The sequence below is a fragment of the Sciurus vulgaris genome (assembly GCF_902686455.1).
Source record: "Sciurus vulgaris genome assembly, chromosome: 3".
Classification (NCBI taxonomy): domain Eukaryota; kingdom Metazoa; phylum Chordata; class Mammalia; order Rodentia; family Sciuridae; genus Sciurus; species Sciurus vulgaris.
Genome location: NC_136463.1, coordinates 125970409 through 125986866, shown reverse-complemented (window position 1 = coordinate 125986866; position 16458 = coordinate 125970409). Strand labels below are relative to the sequence as shown.

The window sequence follows — 16458 nt, the reverse complement described above, 5'->3', positions numbered from 1 at the left end:
GGGAGTTACTAAGAGTAGAATAGGGTAGATGTGTGTTCCACTTAAAAGAAACTGTCAATTACTTCTTAGAAGCGGACAGGCCATCTTACTGTCCTATCAGCAGTATGTAAGTATTCCAGTTATTACATATCCTCGCTGATGTTCAAAATTCTTAATATTTTTGCTATTTGTCATTCTAATTAGTATGACACGTTATTGTGCTTTTAATTTGCTTTAAGATTTCTCTGGTAAATACCTGTTTTTTTTATTGTTAAACTCTAACCCCAGGTCAGTTTATCATTTATCTGATGATTTACTTCCTCCAGAGTGCATTCACTCCTGAGTAGATGGAAGTCATAAAACCCAAAATGTATTTATTGCTCAGTAAAGGGCTAAAGTAATCCCCTCATGTTGCTGATGAAGTTCCTCAGCCATGTGCAAACATACTTCAGAGGAGGACGCATTTTTTCCTTTGTGTCGTGTGTTCAATCTACATAGTGCCCTCACCTTGGTTAGAGCCCCAAAGCCCTATGAGATAGATAGAGCAGTTGTTGGGATGCCAAGGAAACCAAGAATTGGATTAGCTTATGACTATCTAGGTCAACAGGCTTTCAAACCCACAATCTTTGCACTGTCGCATGTTTCTTCCCTTCAGTCTATGCATGTCTATGCATGTGTGCACATGTGCAAGCATGCACACATGCCCTCTCCTCATATGGGTGCAGTAGAAATCTCACTTGTTAATTGGAGCATTTACCAATCTTTGTGGCCAAGATCTGTAGCTAGCCAGCTCCCTAGCTAAAGAAGTCTACCTGTAACCTGATCGTGGGCATCTTTAAATAGCTCCTCTGTCTCACATGTCCAGGGATCAGTATAGTCCTAACTTTATTCCTGCATACTTAACATGAATACATATACATATGCTCACAAGTTAAAAGTGATATATGATAGGTACACAGGGATTTTGATGCCTCTTATATTAACCTGTTCTGACAGCTATAACAAAGTTCCTTAAACTTCATAATGTATATCTATTATTCACAATTCTGGGAAGTGCAAGATGAAGGTGCCAGCAGATTCAGGGTGATAATGGTGCCTCGTCGCTGTACTGTCACATGGAGGAGGGGACAAGGTAGCTACCTTCAACCTCTTCCGGAGAAGTTTACCAATCCCATTCATGAGGGCAGAAGCCTCAGAACTTAATCACGTCCCATAGGCCCTATCTCTTGATACTATTACCCTGGGGAATAGGTTCTAAAGTATGAATTTGGGGGAACACCAACACTGAGATCATAGCACTTCCTTTACCATAGATATAAGTATGTATAGTTTCATATCATAACACCCTGGTGTGTTTTATCACTCAGCAATAAACATTGCAGTTTTTTTTTTTTTTAAGGAGCAAAATTCTTGTACTTTATTGATATTAAACTTGTATGAGTTCAAATTAAGAGTTAAATGTAACCCCCGGGGTAACCACAAAGAATGTAGCTAGAGTATACACTAAAGGAAATGAGATTTAAATGTAAACTTTTTTTTTTTTTTAATTTTAAGAAGAGAGTTTAATTGGGAATTTAAAGAAGTATGTAGTCAGATCTGCTATAATTTTCCTGGTGACAATTACAAATATATTTAGACAGGTCCCAATTTAAACATAAAATAAGGAGTTTAATAACAAGATTATCTAGTTTAAGAATTTCATGGAAAATGTGTTTTGGGCAAACCGTGTCTTATATTGTAAGACTCAGAAGAGATTTTTTTAAAATGAGAATAAGTTTTAAAAGAAAAGATGATAACTACTCTCAGGTTCGTACAAGGCCCCAGGGATTGATTTTTCTTTTTCTTTTTTTTTTTTTTTTTTTAATTTTTATTGTAAACAAATGGGATACATCTTGTTTCTCTGTTTGTACATGAAGTAGAGGCATACCATTTGTGTAATCATACATTTACCTAGGGTAATAGTTTTGGATTCATTCTGTTATTTTTTTTCTCCCCCCCACTCCTCCCACGCCTCTTTTCCCTCTATACAGTCCCTCCTTCCTCCATTCTTGCCCCCCTCCCACCCCCCATTATGTGTCATCATCTGCTTATTAGCGAGAATTGTTGTTCTTTTTAAATTAGCACTATCTTAGACTATTTTAGAAAGAACTATTTCCTATTGCTTTATGGAAGTTTCTAAGAATGTTTGGTTGATGATCTGTAGGACAGTCACTGTTGCTGTTTCTCTTGAGTCAGTCCTAGTGACAACTAATTTTGTGACACTTAATGATTTGTTCTGGTTATTTAAAATTATATTTTGGGGCTGTGAATGTTGCTTATTGGTAGAGTGCTCAACTAGCATGCACAAGACCCTGGGTTCAATCCACAGTACCACCAAATCAAAACAAAACAGAACACCCCACATATTTTGTACATCTGCTTGAGTAGCTGGCGTGGCCTTAAACAAATTGAAGTTAGATTTTTATCAGTTTCTGTGAGAGAAGTTTTTCTAATGAGTTGTTCTAATTAGATAATATTGTGGTTGGAGGGAAAGAGTTCCAAACTATAGACAAGAGATCAAAGAAAACAAGAAGCAAGGGACTTGGATAAACAGGGTCCAATCCCCACCTTCTTTGTGGACCCTGCCCCCCGGGGTAGGATTGTGAGGGCAGAAGGTTGAACTGGTCAAATCCTGTGTGTAGCCTCAGCCTCGGGCACATTGGAGGCCAGCAACACCTCAACATCCCTTCCTTTTCCCACTAACTTTTCCTGCCAATTTTAGTTGGTTTATTTTCTCATTAAAAAAATGGTGTGACATAAGATTAAATGGAAGTTTTTACTTTCTTCCCATTTTTGTAACATAATGGTAAACCTTATTCTAAATGGAATTTATTCCCCTTTGTCTTTTTAATTCAATTTTATAACAACTACAACAAAATGACAATACTGAAAAATAAAAGCATCTAAGCATGTTTTAATATTTGTGTTTCCATCTCTTTAAGAAAAATAAGTAGCAGGTCTATATCCCCCCACCCTCCACTGCCCCCGTGTCAGGAATGGAACCCAGGGCCTTAAGCATGCTGCTCAAACACTCCTCCAGTGAACTGTGCTTTCAGCTCCTAAAGCAGCAGATTTGATGAGGCAAACTTAGGGATTAGAGAGTTAGAAGCTAAATTTAGTGATGAGGTGAGTAAAAAAATTCACCAAAGAGGGGCCGGGGAGATAGTTCAGTCGGTAGAGTGCTTCCCTTGAAAATCTTCACCAAAGATATGGTATGGAATGGCATATTATATAATGTAAATCATTAGAAGCAACAAGATGTCAAATCAGGCAATGTCCATTTAGATCTATGTAGTTGTATATCATTGGGGTTTATTTTAAAAATTTCTGTATCTTTTTGTTTTTTGTTTTGCTATGCTGGGAATCAGAACCAGGGACTTAGACCTAATCGGCCAGAAGAGCTCTACAACAAAGCTACATCCCCAGTCTCCCCTACCCCTGCTACATTTTTTAATTTGTAAAATTTTGAAACAGGATCTCACTAAATTATCCAGGCTGGCCTTATATTTGTGATTCCCATGTTTCAGCCTCCCAAGTAGCTGGCGTTACAGCTGTGTACTGCGACACCTGGCCAAAAATGGTATCTATTATTTCCAATAACTAGCTATATTTGGTTATTTTTTTTTTTTTTTTTTTTTTTTTTTTAGTGTGAAAGAGAGAGTGTGTGTGTGTGCGTTTTAAAGTTTTGAATCCACAGATAACTACTATCAACTAGCTTAAAAATAGATTTAAAGTATAAAAATTATCATATTTGCTATGGGGAAGAATGTATGAAAGAGGACTTAATCTGTAAAGAAATCCAAGACTAGTTCTATCTGTTGTCATTGTTGAGTAGTTCATGCATTCATATTATTCCAGAATTTAAAAGGTGCAACAGGGTATGCTATGAAAATTCTTTCTCCCAGTTATTCAGTTTCTCTTTCTAGTATACAACTAATGTTTTAATCTTTAAGTCATTTTGATTTTGGTAAACTTAGGTAAAATTTTTTGACATATTTGTGATCAAATGTGTAGCTAATATTTTATGTTCTGCTTATGTAATTTGTCATGATTTAACAGCACCTTGTATTGCTTTATTAAAAGTCTGTAATTTATTTCTACCTAACTATTTTCTATTGGGCATTTGAACTTTTTTGGTTCAGTTTTGTTCTTATTAAAATTAGTAAACAAACTGGGTTTGTGGTTCAGTTGTAGAGCACTTGCTTCTTGTCCCTGAGGCCCTGGATTCCATACGCAGCACAAACCTCTCCCCCCATGAACACACACACACTAAATAAATAAAAAACATATGCACATATATAATAAAAAATAAAATTAGGAAACAAATTGGCATGGTGGCACATAACACCATGATCCCAACTACTAGGGAAACTGAGGCAGGAGGATCGCAAGTTTGAGACCAGCCTGGACAACTGAGTGAGACTGTCTCAAAATAAAATATAGGTGGTTAGAGATATAGCTCAATGGTAGAATGCCCTGGGTTCAATTCCCAGTACCACAAAACAAAACAAAGCAAAACACATTAGCAAACAGCATATTTGTACAGACATAGGTACTATCTTTTTCATTGAAAATTTACAATGTTTATGAAATTCTGTACATTAAATGATTGTATATTCTGTAAGAAGTACTTTTTTTCCTTTGAAAAACTGTTATTGTATTAATGATATCACTTAAAATTAGCAGAGTTCTAGAACAGAGAAATGTATTTGTTTCTCAGAGGGGAAACACTCAAAAGGGAATGATAACATCATGATCTTTACTCTATGTTGCTTAGTTTCTTACCAGTATAATGAACGAATTTGAGATTTTATTGCCCCTCCCTCTGTCTCCAGTTTAATATGTTTAAGATAGTGGTCCAGCTCAAAGTTAAAAAGAAAAAAAAAAGGTGGCGGGGACCGTGCATATTTGCCCTGTGTGTTTCCCTTTAAGTGATATAAACATCCAAAATTTTAGACAAATAGCAGTCTTTAGCTCTTCTAAATTTATTCAGTATTCCTAAATAGTATTTGCCAATATGTTACTAGGCTTATCATACGGATTTTTAAAAAAAAAATTTTTAGGTGTTGATAGACCTTTATTTTATTCATTTATTTATATGTGGTGCTGAGAATTGAACCTCACACATGCTAGGCAAGTGCTCTACCACTGAGCCACAACCCTTATCTTAAGATTTTTAAAAAATGTTTATTGATTTTTAAAGTATATACAAACTACATAAGTGCTGAAAGTTTTGCTCTTTCCAGTGCAGAAAGCACTGGTGGGAAGCAAACTATAGTTGTGTGCCTTGTTACAATGTGTCATTGTTTCATTGTGTGAATGTTTCCTTGCCAGGTTATGTATGTTTACAGGTGCATTTCAGTTTCGTTTTGTGTTAATGTCCAGAGCATTGTTGGATCTTACTGCTAGGTAGCTAATCTTTAAAACACAGGACAATTAATGTGAATGCATTTTGAGATGTAGTCACCTTGTCTCCACTGTACTGTTTTAGTAGAATTTTAGTAGACACTTTGTTATTTGTACAGAATTGTTAAAGGAGTGCAAATCTCAGTATATTGGCAATTCATTTCCAAAAGGGTCCGTGAGAGAAGTAAGGGGGATGAGAGGGAACTGTTGGGGGAGATGCAGATTGTAGTCCTCCTGCTCTGCAGGATGTTGTAATTTACTAATAATTAGAAGCACGAAAGAACTTTGTATTTATTTAAACAAAACATTCACATATAACATTTGGCACCCAGGGGCTGACACTGTCTGGTGGTAGCAAATTTGGGGGATTATAATTAAAATTTGTAGTTCTATTCTTCTTCTTCTTCTCCTTTTTTTTTAATCTGCTTTAGTTTGGAATATAAAACACATTTCCCAAAGATAGTATTTGCAACAATTATTTAAACAAGAGATTTCAGGGAAGTGGTAAACTTTTCCAATTGATTTGGTCTTTAATACTAGCTACAGGAGTAATTACTTGGATTATCATTTAACAATTTTTCACTCAGCAATCCTTTTGATAGTATTGTTTTCTCAGATTCAAACACTGAAATGCTCCCCTCTGCCTGCAGTGCAACAGATTAAAAGAGAGAGAAATGCAGGCATATCAACATGTAAAACTGGGTCAGTACATTGTTGGGGGACCTGTGTGCCAGTGGTCTGTATTGCTCCGAGTTGGGGAGTTACAGGAAGCAGAGTTCCTGCACAATAGTGTGTGCAAGTGTGCCCTCAAATTGCCGCACTCCTTGTTTGTAGACAAAAGGGGGATTCAGGCCCTGGGGAATCCAGGGAGGAGGAAAGGAATCTAGTGTCAATGTTGGCAGTTGTGGGTGATGAAAGGAGAAAAGTGTCGAAGTTGGAACTCGAGTAGCTGTGGGGTTTTGTAGAGCCAGAGTGGTTTGGAAAATGGGCTCAGCAATGCAACATTGCTGCCCTTTGGAAAAAGGGGTGTGGGTTTTAGATAAATGAGCAAGAATGTGGTCGTGAAGTTAGAGCATTGACGTGCCGTTGAGGTTGCCTGTGGAGGGTTTGGGTATTGTTTGTGGCATTTTGATACCCGTGGAATTACAGTTCCCCCAATAAGGATGCATTTCATATTTCACATGGTGTGCATTGCAGTTGTTATGTTTACTTAATATGATTACGATTATATGAATATGATTATGAATATTATATGAATAGAGTTATGATTATATAAGTAAACAGTCACAGTTTAAGATGACAGTGTATAAATGGGATTTTTTCACTTCATGGAAGAAGATACTATACATGTTATTTATTTTTATGTATCCATAGCCACACATACATCTTTTTCTTTCTTACTGAAGCCAGAAAAGGAGTTGGCAGTAGTTATGTTAAACATTCTTTTTTTTTTTTTTCTTTACTAGTTAACAAATTTCAAATGCAAATATACTATGATTATCCGAATTCAAGACTCTTATCACTCACCACTAGATTGTGGAATGTGGCTTTGATCTGAGGGTGTTGTACTCATGGTAACTACATAGGCGCTGCAGTTCTCAGCTCTTCATACAAGAGTTGTTCTGGTTTTGTCTGAAATGATACTGAAATTTGTCTTTCTAAATCCCCTCCTTTTGTGTGGGGTAGCTGTCTGTGTATCTGTCTTAGAGTTCTGCTCAGGCTCATGCGTTTTAGAATTTGAATCAGAGTCTTCCCTTCTCTGACTCAAGGCACCTCTGAAAGGCCAAAGTGTTGCTAATTGCTCTACAAGTTCCAAGGAAGCAGAAGCAAGTGGCTGGACTAAGGGAATCTTTTCTAAGAAGAGCAAAGAAACATTATAGATCTGAATTTTAGCTCCAGTATATAAAAGATTCCAGTCTTCTGCCATATTTTCCCCTTTCACTGGGGAGTACTCTACCACCACATCTGCCTTTGCTTTTGTTTTCCAAATTAGGTTTATTAGTTTTGCTATTTTGAATATGACTGGGTTTAAGATGGGTCTGAGGAATAATCTTGACATTTCAAGTAGAAACAAACCCAGACATAGGTTGACCTGCGACAGGGACCATCTCCCAGAGCCCCTCCAGCATCAGCCAAAGCATCCTTCTCCAGTGAAGAAGAGGGAGGTGTAAAGGTGGTGAACAAACAAACAAATAAGTAAATAAATTGAGGTTTCTGGATTTTCTTATTTATATTGCCACTCTAGCTCTGATGTGGAAATTGCCTCTGTCTCTTCTCCTTTCTCTGCAGGCTGGGGGTTCTCAAGTCATCTTCACAAACCCACTGGAGATAGTGAAGATTCGCCTGCAGGTGGCTGGAGAGATCACCACAGGACCCAGAGTCAGTGCCCTGAATGTGCTACGGGACTTGGGACTTTTTGGTCTGTATAAGGTGGGTAGGTTCCCTTGGGCTAGCTCAGTAGTGACTGTAATATACTCAATATAAATGTGAAAGAATGTGAAACCAGACTTCACTCCCTACTAGTTTGAAAAGCAATCTTGTCCAGCAGGGTTGTCCATGGAGTAGAAAATCAAACAAAAAGAAAAAATCAGGACACTTCTATTAAAGGCAGTGGGATACACAAGCACATTCTCCTGTTGTCATCTGCAGCTTTTGTGCAGTCCCCGGCAGGGAGGCCTGCACTGCAGACCTGCTGGCTTCAGGCTCTCAGCCTTTAATTCCATGGGGGGATTGGGAAGTTTCTTTGGTGTTCTCTTTGGTGGGGGTTTAGGACTTCAAAACAGTCTTATGTTTATTTTGAATCTGAGTTATCTCTATTGTTATCCTCCCAATAGGAGCTTCTCATTGTCTTAATAATTTGACCACAGTAAAACAGTAGTACAGTTTGGTAGGATTCAGGTCTTTAAGAAGTTAAGTGGTAGGATTTGTCAATAATGAATTCCATTAAAAAAAAAAAAAAAAAAAAAAAACAGTGTGCTATACTTTAGCAAAATGCCAGTCAACAGATCCTTCCCTGCAGGTATACTTACTCCCATCATTACAGATCAGATGTAATGGAGCAGAAGCTATTATTTTTCTTAAACAAGGAAGAGTATTTCTTTCCATTCCTTTGCCTGGTATAAGGGGGAATACGTAAATTTAGCCACTATAGGCAATTGTGTTTTCACAGCATCTGATTTATTTATAGATCCATCATTGCAGAAATGTGTAAATTTGCTTCTGTAGCTGAAAATTAGAAATTAGACATTCTCTAGATTAGAATTGCACAGCTACAGGGCTCTCTGGAGACCGGCAAACAATGAGGCTTATCTCCAGAGAGTTTGTTGCACACTTTGCTCCTCCCCGTCCACCTCTAATTTCCATACTGTTTAGAATTCCCTTTGAGAGCTGAATTTATGAATATTGTTTGTCTCTGTATTATCCTTTAGAGTCCTTGAGTTTTGTTTTTTTTTTTTTTTGTTTGTTTGTTTTCCCTTATAGCTTGTCTTTTCCTTAGGGAACAAGTGTCAAATTGCCAGATTTGTTTAGTTAGGGAAAGCCTTGGGCGATGGAATAGCATGGGCTGTGGACAAGGCTGAGAAAGGTGTTCGTTGTGACCTTAGCCTCTGGGACAAGCTATCACTTTTTGTACTCTCATGGAAACCTCCTGCTAAAATATTTGTCTGGGTTTCCTCCAGTCTTCCTTTAGTTAGCACATGAATAACAAAAAGGGAACAATTATAGTTTCTTTTTCCCCTTCCCTAGAATAGTTACTCTCACCTCTGCCTATCTAGCCTTTATCTGGCCCTGAAAAAACTCTATAGAGCTTGAATTGATAATTTGCTATTTTTTTAAAAGTATTTTGTTTTTTAGTTGTAGGTGGACACAATACCTTTATTTTATTTTACGTGGTGCCAAGGATCGGACCCAGGGCCCCATGCATGATAGGCAAGCGCTCTACCACTGAGCCATAACCTCAGCTCTTGATAGTCTTTTGGGCTATCTTTACTGATTGCTTGGGAATCAAGCTATTTTTTTGGGGGGGTGGGGTGCTGAGGATCGAACCCAGGGCCTTGTGCTTACAAGGCAAGCACTCTACCGACTGAGCTATCTCCCCAGCCTCAGGAATCAAGCTATTAATCTTGGAATTTAAAGTCTAAACCCTTCCCCCATAACTGCCCTCAACTCTCTTCCCCTTCCAAAACCAAACAAAACAAGCACCTTGGAGGTTTGATAATTGAATTTTTATTAACTTAGTTAATAAAAAAAACATAGTTCAATGAATATAACTTTTCATTATGCAACATTAATAAGTTACAGAGATCTCTAAAGCACTGTGCTTGTAGTTAATATTGTACAGCAAGCTCAAAAATTTAAGAGAGATAGATCTCATGCTATGTATTTTTACCACAACAAAAGTCAAACTGATTAACTGAGAAAAACCCTTGAATCTAAACTAGAAATGCCAAGACATTCTTGTTTGTGAGAATATTATTATTTCCCAGTTATTAAGTCTAGGACTCTAGGATCCACTCTGCAAGCTTTGGGCCATGTAGGTTTCCCTGTGCCCCATTTGTCTCTCCCCACCCCCATTTCCCTTCCACATCAGTTCTAATACAGTTTGAGGGACACCTCAGGCTGAAAGTCCTCTGGATCCCACTTGGGCATTCACACCCTGTTTACACACTGTTTTGCACTATTTCCTGACTCTGTGACAGGGTGCCAAAGCGTGTTTCCTCCGAGACATTCCCTTCTCTGCAATCTATTTTCCTGTTTATGCTCATTGCAAACTACTTCTGGCTGATGAAGATGGACACGTGAAAGGTCTAAATCTCCTTGCAGCTGGAGCCATGGCAGGTAACTACAGAATTTTTTGACCCAAAGAATTCTCTTCCCATTCTCTTTGAGAAGTACAGAATCTCTGTGTACTTTCCCCCTTTCTTTTTAGAAGAGTTATTGTTTGTATCTGACTTAAATATGATTGCCTTTTCTCCTTTGTGGGATGTGCTGTAATTCTGATGAGAGTTAATTACATTTGCATAATGTGGATAAACAGCTTAATGCAGCTTAGCATCTTGGAGCCAAATTAGATCTGCCCATCTAAATTGGGCTTTCATCATTAACATGTTTCTTAGCCTCCCTCGCCCCTGAAACCTTGGGTGTCACCAAGCTAAGCATTAAGGTGGAAAAGTTCTCATCAAATTAGTCGCTTTGTTACACCTCATGTTGATGCACAGATCTTGCATGCCCTTACTTCCTAACCCTGTATATTGGGGTCCACATGATTTAGCTCAAAATTGAGTTCTCTTCATGAAGCTGTCCCTATTCTTCCTGACCTTGATTTTCATAAAGATCCTTTGCTTTTTTTCTTTTGTCTTTTCATCTCTTCTTCTTTTTTTTTTTTTTTTTTTTTTTTTTTTTTTTTTTTGGTACTGGGGATTGAACCCAGGGGTGCTTAACCACTGAGCCACATCCCCAACCCTTTCTTATGTTTTATTTTTAGACAGGGTCTTGCTAAGTTGCTTAGGGCCTCACTAAATTGCTGAGACTGGCTTTGAACTTGAGATCCTCCTGCCTCAGCCTCCCCAGCCACTGGAATTTGTCTTTTGTTAATAGTTGTTTGCATATGTTTTATCATCTGTACCAGGCTGAGTTTGCTTCAGCGTAGTAGGAGTTTCGCTCTGTTTATCTTTCCTTCCCTATATGACCAACATAGTAATAATAATAGGAGCTCAATAAATGTTAATGGAATGAATGAAAATTTTCATTTAGTCTAAAATACCAAAGTGGGCACAGAAGAGATTCCATCTGAAAGAGGAGTCTAAGGCCCATCCTTCTGATCCTGCAGGTATAGGCTTACTCTTTTTTTTTTTTTTTTTTTTTTTGTACCAGAAATTGAACCCAGCAGTATTTAGCTACTGCGCCATATCACTATCCCTTTTTTATTTTTTATTTTGAGGCAGGAACCTGCTAAGTTACTGAGGCTGGCTTTGAACTTGTGATCCTCTTGTGTTAGCCTCCCAAGCCTCTGGTATTACAGGTGTGCATCACTGCACCCACCTAGCCTTATTCCTGAGTTAGGAAGGAGCTAACTTGGAACAGAAGGGAGAGCCAGGCATCCTTGGCTGTACCAACATTCAAGAAATGACAGAGAAAGGAAAGGGCATGTATTTGTTTTCCATACATCCAGCAACGAGCCATTACAGAGTTCCGTGTGGCTCTGACCAGCTGGGTTCATGTTCCCTATCTGGTTCTCAGGTGCTGGGTTTATTCTCCTCTCATGGCTCTGGCTAAACAGCAGGATAGCCTGAGTATGTTCGGAAGTGAGGTGTGCTCAGTGTGTTCTGAGATTGTGGAGATGAACATGTTGTTGTTCTTGCCTGTAATTACAGAGGATGGCTTGTGATGATTTAGAAACTCCTTCTGGGAGCTTTGAGACATAATTTTGGGTCCAGCAAATCCCTGTCCTTTGTCACTAGTAATTTTCGTTAGTTGAACGTTAAAAATCAGCTCAGTCTTGGCATTGAAGTGTTCATCCAGCTCCTTTCTGGTTTGCACCAGTCTCCCCTTTTAAAATGGGGGCCAGCATTTTCCCTCCAAGTTTTTCCTTATGCTTTCCAATCAGCAGGAAAAAACAGGCAAAGCACATTTTAATCATGAACAGGAAGTTACCAGTGGTTGATGGAACTGAGTAAACATTTTCCAAGTCAGCACCATCTTCTTGCCTATAGACATTTGATGGGTTTTCAGAGTGAGATATGAATTTTTATAATTTTTAGCAGCAAAGCTTTGCTGGCAGGCACTGAGAACACTTGGAATCCTGTCTCCTAAAGGAGGCAATTTACCTAGTTTCATCTGAATAGGGTGCAGGGCTGTTCCTGAAGGGAGGTATTTCCATTATTCCTTAACAGAGCCCCCACAAGGCCACCAGTGCCATCTGCCTAGTGATGATACAGTGATATTTAGGCCAAATTGAATTTCTTCCCCCTGGGGAAGGTTATGTTGCTCCAGTGTCCTGTTTTGTTTTATAAGTAAAAAGTGAGGTTGTGAAATCCATCTTCTGTGTCCTGCTGATGATCAATCTCAACGTGACCCCAGGAAGCTCAGGCACAGGGGATGGATGAAAGGCCTTTTGATGATCAGCTCCCCTGTTGTTCCTTAACTGGTTGACTGGCCTCCTTTTGCTCCAGTTGTATGATTCCTGTCATGTAAGTCCATCTGAAAGGAGTTGGTCAACTCTCAAGTTAGCCCCTCCAACAGGTGAGGCAGTGGTTGTTAGTATTGCAGTTTACCTCTCACAGTACAGTGGACAATATTCAGCAAAAAACACCACAGTTGGGTGTCAGATACATTCAGCAGCTCATTAAATTGATATTATCCTTATATTTTATACATAAAAATATCATATTTGAGGAAAAAAGGAGATAAAGTAAAAGCGAACACTTAGGAATTATCCTGTTAATATTGCTGCATTTTTTTCTTCTCACAGTTCTTTAGGATCATGCAATGTACAATGATTTTCTTTTCTTTTCTTTTTTTTTTTTTTTGCGGTGCTGGGGATTGAACCCAGGGCCTTATGCTTGCAAGGCAGGCACTCTACCAACTGAGCTATATCCCAGCCCAATGATTTTCTTTATTCAGAAAGAAAAAAGTATTTTTCCTTGATCATACAGAAGCAGCTAATAGGCTCCTAAACATCCTTTTTTCCATTAGTGCCTAGACATCTACTTAAGGAGCTTTGAGTTCCCCACACATGGTTAAAGTTGCAGATCGTATTGTTAGATGTCAGCAGCATTTCTGTCCTTTTATGCATGAGTTAAATGTGTCTCTCCTGAAAGGTGTGCCTGCTGCTTCTCTGGTGACCCCTGCTGATGTCATCAAGACAAGACTGCAAGTGGCTGCCCGTGCTGGCCAGACAACATACAGTGGTGTCATTGACTGTTTCAGAAAGATACTCCGGGAAGAAGGTCCCTCTGCATTTTGGAAAGGGACTGCAGGTAGAATGGCTGCCTGGCTTTAGCGTCTTGCCCTGTTACTCAGTGGTTGTCTTTGTCAGAGTCATCGTGGTTTTAAGTCTACCCTCTCCCCGCTCCTTTTTTTCAGCTCGAGTGTTTCGATCGTCACCCCAGTTTGGTGTTACTTTGGTCACCTACGAACTTCTCCAGCGGTGGTTTTACATTGATTTCGGAGGCCTGTAAGTGTAGCTGCCCAACTCCTTTACAATCACCAAAATCCAAACAAACGTTTGTTCTGCTTACAAAGACAGTTTGGAATTCAGAAAACCAGTAAGACAGAGTTTGTTAAGACCAATGCATTTTAAACAGCTTACAAAGCTTCAGTGTTAAGAGTGGGACCTTGGCAGAGTGATGAAATACACAGTAGTCAGCTAGTTGGGGAAAGTTTAGGGAGGCAGCAAAGTAAATGCTTTTTGAATGATTGTCTGTTTTTGCATAAGCAAGTTCAGAACTTTGTGGAGTTAGATTCTTATTATATGAATTGTATTATAAGGTCTTTTCATCTGAAGTGGTATAAATGTGTACTTTTAACACTTTTATGAATTTTCTGCCAAAGATCCAAGTTCTTTTGTACCTCTGATATTTCATATTAACCATTATTTATTATTAGATGGTTAAAGAAATTGCCAACCTGCCCCCACCCCCCAAAAGGTTCAAATAGAGGTTATGCCTATGGGTATAATCATTGGTAAGGTATAGGCAAAAAATTAGGATACTTGAAGCTTACACTGGGAAGAAGAGCAGTTACTTGTTACATTTGCTGGGTGGGAAAGTTATATCCAAAGCAAGCAAGTATCAGCTTTTCAGCAGAAGACCAAATACTGTTTCTGAATGCTTATCTGAAACCTGACTCCTCCTCAGAGGCTTAAGTAGAGGATTAGCTGATGAGCCAGGAAGTAGAGGAATCTAGACAAAAAAGTGAGAATAGCAACCTTAAAATTATACCATATAAGAGCTGGGGCTGGGGCTCAGTGGTGGAATGGTTGCCTACCATGTGTGAGGCACTGGGTTCGATCCTCAGCACCGCATATAAATAAATGAATAAAATAAAGGTCCATCAACAACCAAAAAAATTTTTAAAAATTATATCATACAAATATTAAGATTCTATGAAATCATAGAAAAGCCTGAATGTTCAAAAGAACTGTCTATTTCTCTTCAATTTTTTGACCTTTGTGAGTTACTGTTTAAGAAGTTAACTCTTAAATTATGCCAAAATATAAGAAAAATGTATACTTTTATGATTAGTTTCATATATGCTTACTGCAAAAAATAAAAAGGTAGAAAAGAGGGAAAAAAATCTATAATCCTACTTTCCAGAGTGTTAATATTTGGGTGTATTTTCTTCTGATTTCTTTTTTTTTTGGCATCTATTTATATATGTATATAAGCTTTGAAATTGAAGCCATTTCTCTTCAAATATATGAGTGTGGAGCTTCCAAAGCAGCTATAAATCATGGCTAATGCAGCATAGATGACATGGAAATGGTTGAGACAAACTTACTTCTTGGCACGTGGGTCAGACTGAACACGTTCACTTGTAAGCCACTCTTGTAAATCTTGAGCACACTAACCATTGACTTTCTCCTGTCAACAGCAAACCTTCTGGCTCAGAACCAACACCTAAATCTCGCATCGCAGACCTTCCTCCTGCCAATCCTGATCACATTGGTGGATACAGACTTGCCACAGCCACTTTTGCTGGAATTGAAAACAAGTTTGGCCTTTATCTCCCCAAATTTAAGTCTCCTAGTGTTGCAGTGGTTCAGCCAAAAGCAGCAGTGGTAACAGCTCAGTGATGAGACACTGTTGAGAATGGCAAAATGGTACCCGAAGGAGGAGCCCTAGGAGAGCAGCCCTGTAGTGTATCTAGTCAGCTGCATGGTGCTGACTGAGCTGGGGAGACAAACTATTCTTTCTATATGATATATACATATATTTGTTTATAAAGTAATCATCTGCCCAGGGAAAAACCACAATGCAGTTATAAGCTTTAGTCTTATGTGTTGAAATGTTTTCTAAGCCTTGGCATGAATTAGTGTTCTAGATTCTGCTTTGCACAGCTTGTACTTACAGTGACTGTACATATTGTACATCTTTGTACAGAGACATCTTGGCACCTCATCCCAACAAATCACATTTATAGAAATGTAATGCAGTTCTGAGTGGCTTGAAATGTACAGAATGTTTTGAAAGTGTTTTATTAAGAATCACATAAGAATCAATGTATTAAAATTAAATTCATTCTCTTATTGGTGACTTATAGAAATAAAGCATCAATATTGGATGTATTTAATTCCTAGTTTGTTTTCCATTCTGGAATAAGAAGGTATTTGCTGATAAAAGGCATAAGGAGACCTAGTGCTAACATCATCAAATAAGTAATACTTTGGAAAGGCGCATGCTAGTGAATGCCAGAGGACCAGGCTAATGACTTGCGTGTGCTGATGTGTTTCCATTTATATTTAATGTGTGTGTGATCTTTCTCTGTTAATCACCAAGCATTTCTGGGACAGCTCTTCTCCTGTCAGTGTGCATATGGAAACAGGGTGGTTTCCAGTATTACTCGTTTAGTTTTGCTTTCCTCTGACATAGCAAAGCAAAGGTAAAGCTTTTGAAAGAGTAAAGGACACCTTGACAATTTTCCTTCATATGGTATGATTCCAATAAAAAATAAAAGCACACCAAAATGTATGCATGTAGTTGGATTTTCCTTCATAAATATACTGATAGTGCTTTTGGTACTCATTCACTACTGATTTCAAACAACTCATGGTCAGGTTTACTCTTTCCCCCACTTTTATAGCAGATAGGAAATTTGGTTTTGAAAACCATGGGGTGGAGTGAGGGGAGGGAAGAAGAAGAAAAGCTCTTATGTGGTAATTTGGTGGTGCCTAGGTTCTTACTTAGGAGTCCAAATAAAAATTTAGTTATTCCAAAAGGAATAAGGGTATGATTACTAATTTAGATCTAAACACACATCTTGATGACTATATCTGCATTTTGCTATGGTTGTAATTTGATGTGTAGCATTAGAACT

The 16458-nt window shown here is 38.3% G+C and overlaps 2 protein-coding genes across 2 annotated transcripts in view; both read left to right on the top strand.

Annotated features, from left to right (window-relative positions):
- The window catches only part of LOC306658257 (electrogenic aspartate/glutamate antiporter SLC25A12, mitochondrial-like), an 83006-nt gene extending 72746 nt beyond the window's left edge, over positions 1-10260 (top strand). Inside the window, 2 exon segments of the mRNA XM_079135041.1 lie at positions 7714-7854; positions 10122-10260. Coding sequence (XP_078991167.1) covers positions 7714-7756 — 43 coding nt within the window. The 3' untranslated portion in view covers positions 7757-7854; positions 10122-10260.
- On the top strand, positions 10128-16112 carry LOC306658274 (electrogenic aspartate/glutamate antiporter SLC25A12, mitochondrial-like). Its single transcript, XM_079135068.1, has 4 exons — positions 10128-10260; positions 13242-13400; positions 13507-13597; positions 15016-16112. The coding sequence occupies exons 1-4, from the start codon at positions 10254-10256 to the stop codon at positions 15215-15217; spliced, it is 459 nt and encodes a 152-aa protein (XP_078991194.1). The 5' UTR covers positions 10128-10253; the 3' UTR covers positions 15218-16112.
- Positions 16113-16458: the final 346 nt, after the last annotated feature.

Bases quoted from the DNA above. Each gene is read 5' to 3' on its own strand.
- LOC306658274 (XM_079135068.1), top strand. The intron at 13,401-13,506 runs GTAGAATGGCTG...CCTTTTTTTCAG, and splicing joins ATTTTGGAAAGGGACTGCAG to CTCGAGTGTTTCGATCGTCA. The intron at 13,598-15,015 runs GTAAGTGTAGCT...TCCTGTCAACAG, and splicing joins TACATTGATTTCGGAGGCCT to CAAACCTTCTGGCTCAGAAC.